At 39.0% G+C, this 18,468-nt stretch overlaps 1 protein-coding gene across 6 annotated transcripts in view; it reads right to left on the reverse strand.

Annotated features, from left to right (window-relative positions):
• Nucleotides 1-319: 319 nt before the first annotated feature.
• The window catches only part of TMEM131L (transmembrane 131 like), a 77,738-nt gene continuing 59,589 nt past the window's right edge, over nucleotides 320-18,468 (reverse strand). For 3 of the 6 annotated variants that reach the window (XM_027456639.3, XM_027456638.3, XM_027456641.2), the window contains 15 exons: nucleotides 18,139-18,281; nucleotides 17,626-17,812; nucleotides 17,039-17,224; nucleotides 15,327-15,476; nucleotides 14,093-14,709; nucleotides 12,520-12,674; nucleotides 11,106-11,230; nucleotides 9,363-9,520; nucleotides 8,402-8,587; nucleotides 7,240-7,318; nucleotides 6,097-6,182; nucleotides 4,651-4,771; nucleotides 3,193-3,281; nucleotides 2,214-2,356; nucleotides 320-732 (listed from right to left, as the gene is read on the reverse strand). In XM_027456639.3, the coding sequence (XP_027312440.1) occupies nucleotides 454-732; nucleotides 2,214-2,356; nucleotides 3,193-3,281; nucleotides 4,651-4,771; nucleotides 6,097-6,182; nucleotides 7,240-7,318; nucleotides 8,402-8,587; nucleotides 9,363-9,520; nucleotides 11,106-11,230; nucleotides 12,520-12,674; nucleotides 14,093-14,709; nucleotides 15,327-15,476; nucleotides 17,039-17,224; nucleotides 17,626-17,812; nucleotides 18,139-18,281 (2,704 nt within the window). In that variant the 3' untranslated portion in view covers nucleotides 320-453. Of the gene's footprint in view, nucleotides 733-2,213; nucleotides 2,357-3,192; nucleotides 3,282-4,650; nucleotides 4,772-6,096; nucleotides 6,183-7,239; nucleotides 7,319-8,401; nucleotides 8,588-9,362; nucleotides 9,521-11,105; nucleotides 11,231-12,519; nucleotides 12,675-14,092; nucleotides 14,710-15,326; nucleotides 15,477-17,038; nucleotides 17,225-17,625; nucleotides 17,813-18,138; nucleotides 18,282-18,468 lie in introns of those variants that run through there. The other 3 variants (XM_027456642.3, XM_027456640.3, XR_005265401.2) reach the window with 2 other exon arrangements.

Here is an 18,468-nt window from a genome sequence, read left to right on the forward strand (position 1 = left end):
CCCACAAAGAATTATGTCAGCAATAAGAGTGGCACCACATGGAAAATATCTGATCTACATCAACAGGTCCCTAGTGTTAGTTTGGCACAGATGCAATTATTTACAGGTGTAATTATGCACCTACAAATGCTAAAACACACCTAGTTTATACCACAAAATGCAAACTCCAGAAGAAACATGTGCAGTATGTGGTCATGGATACTTCTAAGAACCTAACACTTTTTTCTTGAAAAATTTTGGGGTTTAAATTTATAGCCTTCACTTGACAATAACAGTGTCCTGAATGTTTTGCTTCTCAAAATGCACTGAATGCTCAGACTTCAGTAAAAAAAATTTATTTTCAATATAAAAGTGCCAAAATATCCACCAACATTGTAATCTATTCAACAACCAGCTTACTCTAGTAATCAAAATTGCAAGCATCTTTATTCACATTTTCAAATCAAATTCCTTTCACACATTTCCACAGTAACCCGAGTCCCTTGAAAGTGGGAAATTTGCATTTCGGTTGGCTGCTGTAGTCCATATGTCCAAGTTCATGTAGGCACGGAACGGGTTAAACCTTGGATAGTATTCCTGCTTACACATAACTGCCTGGTTCTCAACATGGGTTGAGTGCTGGGTCGTGGCACTAACAGGACAGCAGCTTTCATAAACATCGCTCTGAGGTGCCCAGATGGAACCAAAAAGTCCAGACATTGGAGACAAGCTTCGGGTGCTCGAGAGGTAGGGCTGTAGAGCAAGATAAAATCATCATGGGAAACTGCAAAATGTCCCGTTTGCCAAAGAATGGATGGAAATGTACTGAATGGGAGGAATCAGCACTTAGGCAGAGAACTTGGGAAACACACAAGCAGAAAATTACACAAGTTTGCAAAGCAATATGGTCGCCCAAAAGATTGCAGCAGCATTAGCGTGCATATGGAAAGGCACTTCATGAAATGAATCCGCATGAGCTGCTCTCTACATGGCACCAATATCACTGTAACAGGAATACGATACTCAGTTCTGGTTGGGTTGTTAAGAAATATACGGAATAAACGGACGACACGTGAAGAGCGCCATGCATGGGTTCAGGAGTTAAAATTAAAAGAGAAGGACAACTAAGGAAAGAAAATTAAAGGGTTGAAGTATGTGTCAGTACTGAAAGATTATGCACACCAGAAGCAAAGAGGGATATTCAGCATGGAAAAGAGAATATAACTGGGAGCCAGGGAATTCAGTCAGAAAAAATTTGAAAGCTTATAAAGAACCTCCTGGAGAGCAAGATGTGTTAGCCTGTGAGGAAGTCTCTTGGAGAAGGTCATGGAAGTCTTGGGACTTTTAAAACTGAATGAAACACTGAAAAGTATTGTGGGGAAAAGCTCAACAGGGAAATGAGCTGAATTATCTAATGTATTTTCCAATCTCTACCTTCTGTATTTCCTGGCATTCTTGAATAAAATATGGCATAAAGCTACATTTCAGGAAACAGAATTCTACCAGTTTTGCCACTTTTTAAATATAGGTGAATTTTCATTTTTGCAGTTAGAAATGTTTATTGCTTTATTTGCTTAGTTTTCTTCAAAACAAGCATACTGTAAGTACAATTTTTTCTTCTAATATATAAGAAATATGAGCAGAAGAGAAGGTGGTTGCAATTAAAGACCACCTTGAACTGAAGTCAGCCATACATTGCGCTATGGGATGACATAAGCATGGCTAGTCCAGAGCGTAACAGGTCAAAGTCAGCATTCAGAAATCTGCACAAATCCAGCTTAAATCACTTGGATTTCCTAGCAAAAAAAGACTGTCAAAGTCACTGAGAGCAGCTGTCCATTCAGCCCCACCATTTTCAAATCTCTCTGGGTTTTGCTGTCAGCACTTTTTGTATTTTATCCTCATCTGGAAAGGTTGATTTTGATAGGGAAAAGTCTCGGTAGACTACATAAGTCCAAAATGTTTTTCCATATGTAAAATGATTTGCATCAATTTTCAGGCAAAAAAAAAAAAAAGTGATCTATCTTGCCATTTAATAGACAAAGCTGAGTAACAACCCTGACCAACAACTGGGAAAAAGCCGTGCTACCAACACCAGCACCGAACATGTACATCAGGCTACTTGAAGAAATCACGAGGAACATGCAAGTGATAGGTAAAGGACAGACGGGCATGCACTGAGAAGGTTTCTGAAGAGGTGCACACAGAGGCAGCCTGGCAGTGACAATACTCACCGTGGAGTTGACATAACTGGCGGGCTCCCAGGCAGGCGGCATGTTGGGAGGCGCATTCCAGGTGGAGGGGCAGCTCTGGTCAATGAAGGCTGTGTTCTGCACTGCGGCCGTACCCGGGAAACCACTGGGGTAGTTCATGTTTTCTACAGTTTATAAAAATGAGGAAGACAAAATAAGGCTTTTGCAATGTAAACACTGCTAACGTTTCTGTGGAGGAATGCTGAATCTTCTTGGAGCGAGACATGCTGGAACCAACCTAAGCTTTTGGTGACTTAAGGCAGCTTCCAGGCAATGCAGCAGCGAAGCGTAACAATTTCTGTTAACAAGGCTACCATTTTGTACCAGGCACCCACTAACAAATTGCTATCAGGAGGACAGGGTAAAGAGTAGGCAATCTCTTTAATGGAGAAAGGAGCCTTTATTAGCTGCAGAACGTGCATGGCAGAGCCTACCCTGGCTTCACTGCCAACATGCCTCAGCGCTAAGCACCCGAGGGAACACCGTGCTGCCTGTGATACTGTAGCTTGACTTTTAATTATTGCTTAGGTAATGCTAAAGAATTTTAGGTTCTTGCCAGTATGCGTCCCAAGCCAAGAAACTCTAGCCTGGAAAGGTAATTGGTCACAAGAGGCCTTCTGTTTCACACACTGGAAGGCAGAAGCCTGCCAGAAGAGAAACAAAGAAAATTGTGCAAAAAGAATTGTGTAATATTGCGGTCACAAGCACTTCTCTCTATTCTGTCTCAGAGTAAGTACTGTATGCTGGATTTTCAGGCTTAAAATGTCTATACAAAGATCAATGTTCTCATCTACCACACACAGATGGTGCTTTTTTTCGATAGAGCACCCGGTCAGCTGGAAAGTGCAACATTTGGTCAAGCAATGAATGTCCAAATGCTTATAGACAAGCTCTCCTTTTTTGTTTCAAAGAAGAGAGAGAAAATATGCTCAGTGATAAGTTCAGTTTTACTTCATCTCACCTTCTGGGAAAGCACCGTATTCGTTCATCTCTAATGGACAATACATGTTGGAAAACTGGCTGTCACAAGTTGCGTTCCAGTCAATGAAGCTGTCCCAAGAAAAAGGAAAAATCTGCTGTTAGAAGCAGTTTGCAGAACTTCTGAAAATTATTTAGACATACTTATTTACTGTAAAGCTGTTGGGTGTAAAATGCCTGTAACTCATGATTAGGCTTTTCACATTCCACTTGCCATACAAATCCTGCCAGTAACCACCCTCTGCCAGTATGTAATCAGAGTGATTATCTTGCTGAGCTCTTTTTCCCTCCCAGGAGGATGAACAATTTGCAATGACAGCTACCAGAGTTCTGCAACACCTAGTGGGGCTCCACTTCTTCCTCCAGAAAAAGAAAGTAATTCTATTTCTTTTCGACAACCACAAAAGGAGTAGATAGAAAGTGAAGTGATTTGAAATAAGAGGAAACGTAATGCATTCTCTAGTATTTCTATGAATAGCGCTCAATATGGGCATTTCTCCTGTCCCCACCACAAGCATGAGAGCCCTGTTCAGCAACGTTACCTAAACTACACATGCTTAGTGAAAGGATTATACTTATTTTCATTAAAATAATTCAAGTATTTCAATAAGTCTTTCAAGAGCAATTCTTAAAGATCTGACTTAGAGCCAGACAGACTGCTGGCCATTATTCCAAATCATCAGGACTGCGGTTTGTTGACACACCAGTTTACAGTTGAGGTTAGCAGCCTGGTTAGAAACACAAGATCGTCACTTGGGGATTTCTGCATTACCACTCTGTCGTTTTGGATGACAGGACATGACCTGAAGAACTGACAGCACTGCACTGCCAGAGTATTTCTTCTCCCTAGTTTGTCATGAATTTCGCATTAGTAAAATTTACAGTGCAGAAAGTCTCTAGTACAAGAAGGACTCAAGTTCACTGCTGTACAAAAATTGACTCAAATCTACACAGAGCCTGATCAAATAGCCCAACCAACTTTTTTTCATATACCATCTTCACACTGGGCTATTTTATTTTATTTAACAATGTCTGTTTATGCCATATAACACAAGTACATACTGCGTAACATTCCCTCTGATATACAGAAACCATGTGTTTAGCAAGAGGAAAGCAAACCTAAAAGGCAGGCCCTCTGCCTGGTCATGCAAAAGAACTGGAAGAAATTAAAAATTTTCCAGCAAGTATTTAATTAAATTTGAATAGAAGTTCTGGAATATCTACACACGAATAGGAACACCAGTGAATTTGTCTGAGCAAAATTAATCATGATGTACTAATGGAAAGTATAAAAAAAGAGGAGATAGTTAAAATCAAATTTGTGCTGTTGTTTCTATCATCTGCCTTACAAATATTTTAAAGTAGGCTTAAGTGCAGCGCTCTGTATCACAGAAACCTGAACAAAGTGTTAGCCATACTGTTGACATGAGACATAACTTGCCTGTTGTGGACCGAGGGCGTTTCTTGGATCATGCACGGTATATTATTCTCAAGGTTGTAGTTTAGGCTGTTTGTCAGGCAGACTGGCTGGGCAGGCCACAAGTCTCCTGCTGGGTAAAGACCTAAACAGGGGAACAGGAACGAAATGGAAAACAGGAAGGAAGCTTGCATAAGCTCTGAGAATCAAATGTCATTTGTGACATTCAGATCCATGCGAAAGATAACCCAGCAATGCCAATGAACCTATTTATGTGAAAAAGGCCAATTTTTAAACAAAGCTCAAAATTTATATTTGTTAAAAAAAAAAAAAAAAAAAAAAAAAAAAAAGGACCTGAACCAAGAATTTGAAATTCCACAAAACAGGGCAAGAAACTCCTGTGAAGAATTCTCAAGTCATTGATCATCGGTGGCAACACAGCACCTTTCCACATGATCTGGGGACATGATCCCCACCAGCCTCTCCTTTGCTCCCACCCATCATTCGGTAACCAGGTCTGAAGTCCAGCCACAGAAATGCAGCAGGAACAGTCAGGTTTTTAACGCATGGGCAGTGCTGCCAGACCTATCCATGAGCGAACATTAGGTGAACTTGCTATGGCTGCATTTAGCCTGTAGAGCATATATTCACCGTGGTGCTCTCGACAGTCTGAACACCTAACTGCCCAAAGACACGTTGTTCCTATCAACTATGAAAACATAGCTGGATAAAGGAAAAAGATCCAAATTAACAGTCTTTATGAGACAATGGTTGCAAAGTTAGCTCAATTTCATTATTTCACATGACAGCAATTTGTAATATCTACCACAGAAGCTTAATCAGCCTTTGTACCTTGCCAGACACGTTAATCCTACAGCAAAAGGCACAGCTGCAGGCAGACAGCTCTGCTGCTTAAAGAGCTGTGTGTTTTAAACAGTTTTCAAACTCCACCTCACCACGTAGAGCCTTTTGCTGTTATGAACTCCAGTGAACAGGTCAGTATTGAATAAAAATAAAACAGAAACAATAAAAACTCAGAGTTTTAAAAGCCCCTGATCCAGTCTTCTTCATTATTCCTTTCAAAAAGGGCAAGTCCTTATTGTGGACATTTGGAGAGAAAAATGGTCAAATTTGCTTTGATGCTGAACTTCATTTTAACGTAAGGATCAGTGTTATCTCCCAACCACATTACTTTTAGACATAAACCTATGCAAAGCAAGAGAAGAAAAAACAAAGAATACCTAAAACATAAGCTGAAAGCTAAATGCTGTCTTAACACAGAGAAGATTCAAAAGAACATCAAAGCTGTAAGACTGTTTGCTAACTTTGATCTTAACTTGCTTAGAAGTCATTCAAATTCTAACAACATCTCTATGAATTTTGTGTTTACATGGGTTATTAGCAACATCATTGAAACTGCTTGACAAATAGTGTGCAAAGCCAGCTTAAGTTGTTAATTAAGTAACTGACCTTTGTTCTTGTCAGGATCTGCAGCTATGTCAGTGAAATTGGGACATAAGGTTTCAGGATACTGGGGAATGCTGTTCATGTCTCTGCTAAATGAAAAGAAAATTTCATTTCTTAAATCAAGGCACTCATGTTTCATAATCCAAAGTACTTCACAGAAAAGATACAAAAATGTAAAAATATTCTGGTGAATATCATAGTTGCTATTGCTTTCCCAATTTCTTTCCTGATTTTCCTTAAATTACCACTGAGCAATTTTTCAAAATTGAAAGCCAACTACTAATTACACACGCAAAACAAATACATCTTAATTATCCCAGTTTTGTTATCCAACCTATTGCAAATTAATTCAACACCTCTCCTCTTGAAATCCGAAACAAAGCTATATTCCATTAAGATGAGTAGGATCTCACATGATGTTTCAATGCTCCCAACAACTTTCAGACAAGTTTACTTTTATGTGCATGAAGACACACAGACACATATGAACACCGATTTCGTATTCACTGAATGCCAAAGAAACTAGTTAATGTGACTGGAAAGGCATTTTTAAGAACCAGAATCCCAGAGGAAAAGGATTAAATTATTTCTGCTAGTGAAAACAGACAGTCATGAATGAGAAGTGAAGCGAGGATTCATAGTAATAAAAACTGTAGATGCTATCTCTACAACAGCAAAGAAGTAGAAAGGAATGTGGGGTAGGGGGAAATCAATTTTCATGCTGTATATCCTAGAACATTATTTTCATTAAAAGAATAACATCAACTTGAAAGTCTCACTTCCATTTTTTTTTTAAACAATTATTACTTTAATAAAACTAAGTGCCAAAGGAAATGCAGTAAGTTGCTAAGATCTGGAATAAATTAAGAGGGGAAAAAATCACTTCCTTTTTTCCCCCAATTTCATTTTACATTTGGAAGTATTTATCGTATTACCCCAGCACAATCCGTTTTCTGTCACAATTGTATAGATCTTCTCACATACTGAAGAAGATTCTTCTTTTTCAAATACAAAGTCCAATTAGAGGATCACAAAATATAGTAAGACAACAGATAGGTATGATTCATCAAAATGAGACAAGTTTTCAAGTTGGTGGAGTTTCTTTAATGTCTTACAGGTGTAGATTCAAATTTATTTATTTTTTACCTGGTATTGCAGATGTTATGAGACAGATTTAAAGTGATAGGAGTTTCAGATGGAAAATCATTTTGTGAAATATTCTCTCCTAAAGAAAAGAATGACTGTGAAAAATCAAAGATCCTAAAAAAAAGAAGTATGCACAGAATATTCATTCACACAGATGAACTCAATGGTTTTAACCAATTTTTCTTTCAGACTGGAGTATCACTAGCTGCAAAGTGTGCTATTTCCCCAGGGTCTTAAGCGTATTTTGTGACTTATAAGTGATTACCACACTTAATTTTAATGGATAGATTCCTTGTTACTATCATATTCATTTTGTATTTGGAATGACTTTTAAGAGGCAATACAATTTGAAAGTAAAGTCATGTGCCCACAAATCATTATCCATTGCATCACAGGTTGAGACCCATCAAATAGAAACTTCATAACATCAGGTTTTGAAATTTTATACACATACAAATATACATATAAATGTATACTCATTTTTAAGATTATTCAAAATAACTTCTTTCAGGTACTCAAAGTGATTTTTACTTGTGTCACTTCAGCATTTTATATTTACTTCTATCACTACAGCAATCTGGCTAGCAATGGCAGTGACAGAATTTTGGACTTCCAACTACGTAAATGGTATTCAGGCGTTCAAGAAGATGCAGTGATGAACCATAGTTGCCACTTCTCACGCCCCTGAAGTGGCTCAGGCCTCCTAGCTACTTCTACTTCAAATACGCCTATCCAATCCCAGCACCCTGAGATCTGTTCTGAACTGCTTTCACACGTTTCTCATTTGTGAACTTTCTTAAATAGATCTAACAAGAAGATTGTATTTTTATGAGATTGATGTGATGTAACGAAGTCAAAGACATAAATTGCTTTCACTAGTGACTCTCAGTTCCATGGAAACTAACTGGGCAGCTCCTCAGTGCAGAGGACACCAACTCTGTATTGTTCTGACACCCTCTGTAGCCTGGACAGCTCATCCTCATCTCCACAAAACTTGTGATACTTCCCTCCCCCAATACCAAGCATCTGTCCTACTGTTTCTGAGAGATATTTTCTCCTATAAAAGGCAAGTTACATACTCCATGCTGTGGCAGCCCTTTCCATTCAGAAGGAAGACAAACTCTCCCCACTACTGTGCAGAGGTGATGTTTGCAGAACTTACTAGATGGAAGAAAATGCCTGGCAGTAATCATGGGCTTTTTATCTCCGTCAGAACTGCTGGTACTGCTCCAGCTACCCCAGCTCCCACGACTGGCACGAACGCTTCCTGATGAACTTCCACAATCTGAGCTTGAATCAGAACAAAACTTCTCCAAACACTTCTTTTTGGACCGTTGATAAAAGCTTTCTAAAGAGGTTTTGGAAAAAAAAAAGTCTTTCAGTTGAAGTGAAAAGCTACTGAGATATGATTTTACATTATTTTTTCTAAATTTCCTGATAGCAGGACAGAAAACAGTATCTACTGATAGCCTCACCAAGATAAACACACCAGCCCTACAGCACGAGGAGCTTATGACCTGACTGAGATCCCCGGCACAATGAACACAAGTCAGGGCACTGTGCAGTTACAGGCAATAGTTATGAAATAGGAAGCAATACTGCTCATTGAAATACATGGTTATTATCTGAAACAGGAAACATTCTGACTCTGGGAACATGCACACTAAAAGCAACAGAAGTTACAAGCAATGAATCCATAAGTGATAGATTCTCCTTCCTTAGCATCTCATCAGGGAGACAATCTCACAGGCCTTAGAAAGCCTTACACCTCCTTTGGCCTGCTTATTCCAGAGGTGGCCTCAGCAACACAGCTGCCTCAGTCAGCACCAGCAGAACCAGGATGCACAAGCCAACCATCAGTCCTTTGCCCAAGAACAGTCTGCTATGGCTTCAGACTGACATCTGCTGATTTGTGCTGAGAACCACCCCATGGAGGAAGCACACTGAGCCCTTCAGAAACGAGCAGGTATTATCACTGCCAGCACTGGTCCCCCTGCCAGCCCTGCCATCTCGGTGTCAGGGTGCAAAGCCAAGAGGGGCAAAAAGGTCTCAGGAAAGGAAAACTATCCTATTGCCACAAAAATATCTCACATTTCTTCAGTTTGACAATTAAGATTGCATACCTGTTTCTCCCTGTATAGACAAGCTCCCGGATTTCTGGTCTGCTTTGCAATTTTCCCCATCACCCTGAGGACACCAGGCTCTTATTCCAATATTAGCTCTCAGATCCGGTCTTTCATATTCGCTGCACATGTGCTTCAACTCACTCTGCTCGGGGACCCTAATACAACCACACCCAAAGAAACACATTTGCACATCACATTTCAATCGCACTTTTTTAGGTATTAAACACTTTAACTCAAAAGGCTACCAAGTCAGAATGCGGGGCAAGGAAAAGGACAAGGAGTTTTATTCCTCAACTTCATAGAAACTTAAAAAAACATCTGTTAAGACTTTCCAAAAATGCTATATCCCATCATATGGACTGCTACTTCTCAGCGGGAGGAGCAAGACTGCATGTGTATGTTTAACTCCATTCTCTAATGCACTTGCAGAAGGCATTCATACGTTACAGTAATAAACAGTCTAGCACCGTATGGAGATCCAGGTTCACAGGAAAAATGTGCCCTACATCTATTTCATTGGCATAATTATAACCAGAATAATCTGGTTGTAAGATCTGAAGTAATCTCAAGGTTTTGCTAGTAAAATTGAAATATCTGGATCCAATCAGAGTATTAAGGGAGAAGGAATAAAATCCAGCTGTCAAGTTTCTACAGGAAGAATATGGCTACATCTTAACTCAGAAAGGGGCAACTACTGAATCAGATGAAGGAACAATCACAAAATTTCAGTGATTTCGTGTTCTATCCTTCCTACCTGCAAATGTCTGCATACTGCAAGGAATTGCACATAAGCAGACTTCCCCCAATGAATATTAATTGGGTTATAACAACCTCTTCAGATTTTGCAATCTCCTTGTTAAGTCCACTGACCTCAACAGGACTACTCACAATAAAAATGAAGTCAGTGAAGGCTTTGTAGGATTGTGACCTTAATTCAAAGGACTGTGGGAGGAAGAAAGGAATTTTCTCCTAATAAGCTTTTCTGTCCTAGCACTAATTTACTATTTGTATTTTTAACAACACTCAAAATAGCTTAAAATTATAAAAATATGAAAAAACATTTAATATAGTAGTTTACAGTTGACTTCAGAAATGCATTTAAATGAATCTCAGGGGGAAAAAAAAGCAACTTCCCAAGGTGATCTCGAAATACTTTTGAATTTAGGGCTGCTCTAACTTGTTAATGCTTATCTACGAAGCCCCAGTGATACTACACATCTGCTTCCCTGAGGTAGATACTTCTTAATCGTTATGGCAAAAATGAAAGTAACTTTATCTTGTCTTCCTCTTTCAAAACTACCAGGAGACAATATTCCCTAAGTTACCCAATACAGCAGATGATTCTCCTAACAGTGGAATAGTTTTAACAATTTTGTCTTCCTTTTTCCACTGAAAAGAAAACACGACTGGATCTTATCCACACAACACAATAACGGAAAGGAAGTTAACCATCCAAACCTCAGAGACAGCAAATTCCAGACTGTAGCAGAGAGCAACCACTGCTACGCAGAATGGGGTGCGTCTATATACATACAGATTTACAAATGGATAAATATTTCTTTTGCTGGCGATATTTAGTAGTGCACATTCTTAACAATAAAGCCTCAAGCCAGGACTACAGAGTGTTTATTTAACAAGATAAAGCAATCTGCCTAATGTACTATGCAAAACTCAGCAAAAGCCTGCGGAAACATTACAGCAGCTCTGGATTTCTTCATGACTTGGTGAGGCAACACATACCTTGTAGATATATTAACATTCTTTTTCTTATTCTTTCTAGATGTTCTATTTCTATTCCAATTTATGTTTGACACATTTCCTTCCTTCTTCTCCTGAGGTTTCTTCTTCCTAAATGCATCTTCTTGCTGAAGGTTTAAAAAAGAGAAAAAGCTGAGAATACATACTGAGGTAACTTCATTTTATACAGTAAAATGAACTCTATCAGATTTTCTTGCTAAATTTCACTGGACAAAACAACTCAACCCCAATTGCATAGTTACTATATGATTTAGTATCTCTTCACAGCACTTCCTCTTTCCAACACCATCCACTTGATCAGTCTTTCCAAGACTCTGTCCTTCAAGACACCAACAGATGATGAGAGAGAAATTTTTGAATTCCCAGCGTTAGCATTTCACCCCTCACACCATCTAGCCCTGACTTCCAGGGGAAAAAAAATACAGGGAGAAAAAGGAAGGCAGTCAATAAAATCCCCAATGTGCTAAAAACAAAAAACATCTGCCAAATTTATGATCAGTTTGTGTGCAAGTTCAGCAGCAATAAATCCTCCCTTTCCTCAACAGCTGGGGGGGGGGCATTCATTTGAATTACAGCTGAAGAAATTATGGGGTAACTTAACTAACAAAGAACAGTGACTAAGAAATACGGGAAACAAAAAACGAGCACCATCAGCCACACACAAGGAGTCTATAACAATTCCTAAAACAAGACTGTATCCCATCTTTTCTCGTACATATTCCTCGAGCACTAATCATCATTACACTTTATTGTCATGCAGCTCCTATCCAGTAGACAGAACACACACAAACCAAATTCTTGGATTCTTCTTACTAATTTTTAATTACCAGATGAAATTCTTTAAGTGTTTTACACTGCCCATAACACATGCAATGCATATTGTTTATCACGTGCTCCAAAAACAAGGATGCAGAATGATCCTTCTCAGCAGCTTCACAATCTGTCATGGGGCTTCTGCTTGCTCTGTTCCTAAATGTAAATTTCTTACACAAAGTCCTATATTTGGACATAGGTGTGTGAACGAAGGGAAATACACCCATCTAGACCACTTCCTCTCTAGGGTTTGCTTCATTATCATGGCTAACAACTGGCATTAGATCCCAGCCCTCTGTGCCTGCTCTGGTAAGGAAGAAAATGTCTGGCTGTGATACAGCCAGTATCACGACATATGGTCTATTTTAACTTTTACCCAAATGGCTCATTCATCAGTATGCATGAGATATGGGACAGTACAACTGCATACTTCCTCATTCATCTGATTTAGAGGGTTTTAAACATGTCTCCCTGTGACTGTACATAACAGCCCCCACATATACATACAAACATACCTATACATGCAAATAAGTAACAAGGAGATTATTTTAAATCTAAAAAGCAGAAAGACAGCAATACAAACCTCAGAAGTAGTAATCTCCTCTTTTGCACAGCACAGAGTCTCTTCCTTAGGTCCCTTATTAATCTTTTTCTCGGTGGAAGGCTTTAGGTTGATCTGCTTTTTTAAGGTCTCACAGTTTTCAGTTTCATTCCTGAGAGGCACTTGCTGGTTATTCCCTACAATTAAAAAGTAACACAAGTTTGCTTGGGAACTGAATGGGCTCCCTATCATAACTATATTAGTTTCTACTTTCACTGTGGCCTACCTCTTTAAAAAAAAAAACAAACACAAAAGTAGCAAACTAAAAAACATGACTTGAGTTGTCTTCCAAAACACTAGGGGACTAGCACCTAGGCTGATGATGCTGAAAATTTCAAAATCGATAGCTAATGCTGTGTAAGTATTCTGATAGCAGCTTCAAAAAGTACCTCTGTATCAATTTATGCTTATGGGCACACTACTCTTACACACACAAATTACCCCATCCCTACTCATCTCATCCAAGTTTGAGCTACTCGGGTCCCAGCCATGGACTTTGGAGGGTAGAACTGGAAGCCAGAGAACTTTGGGCTTAAAAACAATCAGAAAAACCCTGCAATCTTGTGGAGAAAACTTCTGAAAAGAGGGTAAATCAAAGTAAGGCCAGCCTTTAGTTGGATCTTCAAGTCTCCAAAGTGTCCTCTGCATCCACTGAAAAGACAAAGGGAAACCATCCTTTCTTTAGGATAGTTGCAGCACTAGAAATTTCTTTTCTTGAGGTGCTTATGAGGAAGTACTCTTGTGTAACGAAAGCAAAGAGGTGAAGAAAAAATTAGGAGGCCATTCTCAACAGCTGGCTGAGCTGCCCAGCTGAGCCACTATCCTCTGCTGGGATCCTTTTTAGGCTTCACTGATCCTACCAAAGGAAATAATCAAAACCCTGACAGTGCAAATACATAAATACAACTGCCAACAGACCCTTCAGCAGGTTACCTTTAGTGCTTTACCACTGATTACGAAGTATCTGTCAGTACTGCTCTCTCAAGGTGGAATTTGTGCTAATGAAAATAATTGTAGTATCTCCCAACTGGTTTATGTATGAACATGGTATCTGCAGTCTGTACTCAAAGTCACCTTGCTATGTACATAAAAACAGGTAAGATGTAATTATGGATTTTTTTTTTTAAATTCAAAGCAAAGAAGGAGTAAGTTTTTGCAGTTTAGGAATGCATGAAGAATCTCAAAAAACCTTTTTAAGTAAGAATAAAATTACCCTGCTTTCACTCCTGAGACAGCACACTGGTACCTGCCATATCTAACAGGTCAGGACAAAAAGGGTAAGCAACCAGTGCAGCCAACAGAAATACACTACAGCAGGGCCCCAAATCCGTGTTACATACAGTTCATTCACTAAATAAACTGCCATAGACCAGAGACACCATAGCTTCAGAAAATGTCAGTTTTCAGCATATAACTACTTTGCTGAGCTCCTAAGTCAAAACAAAATTGCAGAAGAAACATCTTCCTAATCTACTTTCCACTCAAAGTATTCTTGTGATTGTCTTACAATTTTTAGCTGTGAAGCTAAGATAGAAATTAAAAATAAGAAAGATACCATTATTTTTCCTAGAAATTTCTTGCAGTTCTGGCTGTTGCAGAGGTGAACTTCTTGACAAGTGACTTTCAGGTAGCTTCTTAGACATCTTCACAGGACAGAACTCCTGTTCTTTGAGCTCAACTAGATTTTCTGGAGCTTTAAGGTTAGTTTCCTTAGGAAACATACATGTTTGAAGATCTTCCTTCAGATCACACTCTGAAGAAGTATTTTTAATGAGAACTGTATTTTTCAGTGCAGTTTCTTCTTTACCCAGAAAGTTTTCTGGAAGAGTTAAATTCTTGTTAACATTTATGCCATTTGCATATTTTAGAGTTACCCAGTTCTCACTGACAACATCAGTGCAAATGTCCTCTTTTGGTGCTGAGATTTGGTTCTCCGCAATCTGATTTTGCTTCTCATCAGTAGCTGCAATGGCATTGCCAGCTGCTGTGTTTGGCTTTTGCTTACTGTAGTAAACTGAACATTTGTGTTTCTTCTGAGAGTGGCTGTAGGTTGCCGGACTTCTTTTGGCTGCATTTTGACTTCGGCTGGACGAAGTGCCTACAGACAGGAAGCCCTTCCCTTTGCCTTTATCTGATGAACTATAGGAATCCATAAATGTCTTACAGCTTCCCCTGGGAAAAAAAAAAAAAAAAAAGACAAATTGAGTTGCCTTTTTGTTTTTTAAACATCTATGAGACTATCATAAGTTGTTTTATGAGATATTTTTGTATCCCATAATTTTGTATCCCATAATTTTGTATATTTTGCATATTCACAAGCTGAGATTTTGTTAGGTCTTCAATGTATCATACCAGCTACTCACATTCTGATTTCAGTGGAAGTTGAGAAAGACTAAGTATGTCCTCAGACTTCAAAGACACTTACATGCTTGAACAAATGCTTAACTGACCAACCAAGAGGTCAGGTTTGAGGGCCATTATCATCATTTGCCATTCTTAGTTTTCTAAGGCTGTTGCGTATAGTGTATCCATTAATGCTATCGCACAACTTCTATCCTGTGTACTACTGACAATATATAAAAATGAATAAACCCTTGAGTTCTTCCATTTCTCTTCTGAAGAGATAAATACATGCTGCAACACTGAAGCTCTTTGAAGGAGGCTGCTTTGAACAAGACCTCTTCTAAATGACTCCACAGCAATGTCAAAGTACCAACAGACAGAAAGAACTACTCCATATTAAACAGGTGCAAAAAATGCAAATCAAAAGAAGAGGAAAGTGTTTTTACTTGTAGGAATCAGAGCTGATGACATCAACAGAGTTGCTGTTCTGCTGGGATGAAGAACTAGGATTTGGCCTCTGTCTTGATTTCATGAACTCTGCTAGAATATACTGGGCTTGCTGGAAGGCTATCAGGATCACACCGAGCAGGGACAAACTGTCGAAGAAAAACAACAAACACTGGTGTCTACAATTTTCAGGAATGTTCAATGAAAGTTACAAAGCTTGTAATAAGATGCACTTTTCAAATATTTTGTTAGTAATTTTAAAGAAAACAGCTGATAGGAAAACACAAAATAAGTAACAGTTCCAATGGTTCCCCTCTCCCCTTTTTATTAAACGTCATGGCCCCAGCTAGTTGTAGTGTGGCAAAAAGTAACTCAGCCTTGAGCTTCATAATGAAAAATCTAAAAGAAAAAAAATAGAAAAGAAAACCAACACTTGGTTTAAAAATCAGTTAGAAAGAAATCTCACTCAACACAATGACAACCATAGCATGACACATCTACGGAGTACATGTTAGTTATACCACTAGCTTGTTATTTATTTACAATTGTCTCTTCTGCTACCTAGAGAAAATCCTGACATAAAATGGGCTACAAATGCCATTGTTCTTCTGAGGTAAAACGGAAGCTGCGAAACGCCTTCTCTTTCTCTCTAGCACATTAATTACACCAGACATAAATCAATCAGAATGAAAAGCTCTGTATGTAATTCATCAAGTCATCTTCTTGTATAGGATAAATTTTGTCAGCTGGAAAACAGAATGAGAAACTCCTGATTTTTCAAATCCCTGTGGTATCCTTCTGTTGCATCTAGAGCCACGTTACATGATTACTGTTACTGTTCAACTGTGCTCTGTTTCCAGCATCAAAACAACAATGCAAGCAGAACAAGTGTGCATAATGATCTCAATTATGCATGCACTGGTATGTATATAGATCACCGTAACATTTGTGTTCACTCCTTGGTGGTCCTGATAGCAGGAATTCAGGGTTTAGTGCAATGAAGACATCAGAAATCATTTGCCACAAACAGCATTCAACTCACACTCACAGTACGGAAGGTTAATAAGGAAGACAACAAAAACCTAATTAAGAGCAGAACCCTTAACTGTTGTACAAGGGTACAGGCCTCCTAAAACAGTTTACCGTGTACAAGCAATGAGTTAGCTGACGTAAGACAACTCTTTCTAGGGTAGCGTCTTTATCAGCGTTCCTAACAAGAGCCAACAATAAGATATATATATTTTATTATTTTTTTTTACTACACGAAAGGAGGAAGCAAAAGGAAAAGCAGGTCCTTACTCAGGTGTCTGAAATCTCATAAATGTTAATTTTCCAGAAATACTTTAAGAAAAGCCATCAGTCCACTCCATTCTACTGATGACACGCAGGGACTAACAGGTTCCACATGCATCTCTATGGATGGGGAAGTAAATCTTCTAGAAAGAGGGGTACCCACTGGCTCTTCCTGTGGGAATACCTAACCCATCTTCTTTCCAAGCCTAACATGGGAGTTTATCAGCAGGGGAAGCATGAAATGCTTGTCAATTCTACCACAGGCAACTGGATCACACGAGGTCCTGCAGACAACTGGCAGTACTCCCAAAAGACTTAGATGCAGCAGACATTTAGGCCCTATCATCACATCTACCACAAGCCAGAAGTGCATGCTGATCTCTCACCAGTGGGTCACCAGAAGCTCTGAACACATTACCTTACAAAGAGGACAGTAAGCCGCCAGAAAGACTCCTCCCAGCTGGGTCCTGGCACCACATCTGCACACAGGGGTAACAAATGGTGAGGAAGAGTCACGTTGAGGGTGAAGTGGAACTCCAGATCCGCAGCAGTCACCAGGGTTAGCTCCCGGATTACCCACGAAGATGTAAAATCAGGAGTGAATCTGCCAGGAAAGCAGACAGAGCTGGTGTTATTTTTCCCATTTGCTAGGCTTAATTTCATTTTCTGAACTCATATTGATACCAAAAAAAACATACAGCATGACTTCTGATTTAATAGTATGGAAAAAGACAATGAAATAAGCTATCACTGTCTGCTTAAGACTACGCAGGTGCATTAGCACCTGTTTAAGAGGTTAAGACTTTGAGGTCATCCTCAAGCAGTAAGATGCGTGTACGCATACACACAACACATTATTGTAATTTACTGAAAAGCGTACTGAAGCTTATTTTCAAAGCTCACCAAATTCTGCATGCATGTGTGTTACTGGAGTGTCTGTTACTGCAACTAATTATTTCAAATTTCCACTTAAGTTAACTTGTCATCAGATTTGTCAGTGCTTACACAATACTGATCTCCCGTGATGAGTTCTGAGCCAGGAAGAATTCCTGACAGTCTAACACTTCAAATCCATATCCTTGGCAACTGTAACCATTGATTTTCATTGATGAAATTGTTATAGGGAGAGGCCCGATATTCTCTACTTTGAAGTTCTTTGTGATGGACAAAATTTGCTTGCTGTCTTTCAGTTCTTAAAAGGAAAAAAGAAGAACAATTATTTTAGTGCTTAAAAAGACTAATGTTTAGAAAGAAATAGCCGCTTTTACTTTCAAATCAATTAAATACTCAGAAGCAACCAAAACTTTAATACAGACTATTTTGCAGCACTGTATTTCCAAAATTTGTAACTCTTATCAGCCAGTATTTTGAGACATCAGAACCTACACCTCTTACTACCAAGTTCTTTAGTTTCTTTACTTCAATATTCTGTTTACTTAAAATTATTGCACAGTATCATTACCACTACAGAGTAATGCAGCCAGCTACAAAATCAGAGACCTGTTTCTTCTTACTCACGTCGTCTGCAGTCCATTAGTGTAGCTTCTGGCACCTTGAATCTAAGCGATCCTCCTGTACCTGGCAGTCTTCCCCCTACTTTAAGTAATTCTCTGGCTCCATAGCCTTCTACATTGACCACATCCAGAACAGTCAAGTTGTTTCTGCCACAACATAAAAATCAAATCATCAGCCATTGAAACACAAATGAAGTTTGCAACATCGTGGCTTTGCTATCTAGGTGCCAAATCAAGACAACAGTGTGTCAATAACAGAATCACTAGCCACATCTGGAAAGGCCTCCCCTAAACACAGGTAGGATCACCTGGGAACCCTTCACTGCTGCATTTC

The sequence above is a fragment of the Anas platyrhynchos genome, chromosome 4 (assembly GCF_047663525.1).
Source record: "Anas platyrhynchos isolate ZD024472 breed Pekin duck chromosome 4, IASCAAS_PekinDuck_T2T, whole genome shotgun sequence".
Classification (NCBI taxonomy): Eukaryota; Metazoa; Chordata; class Aves; order Anseriformes; family Anatidae; genus Anas; species Anas platyrhynchos.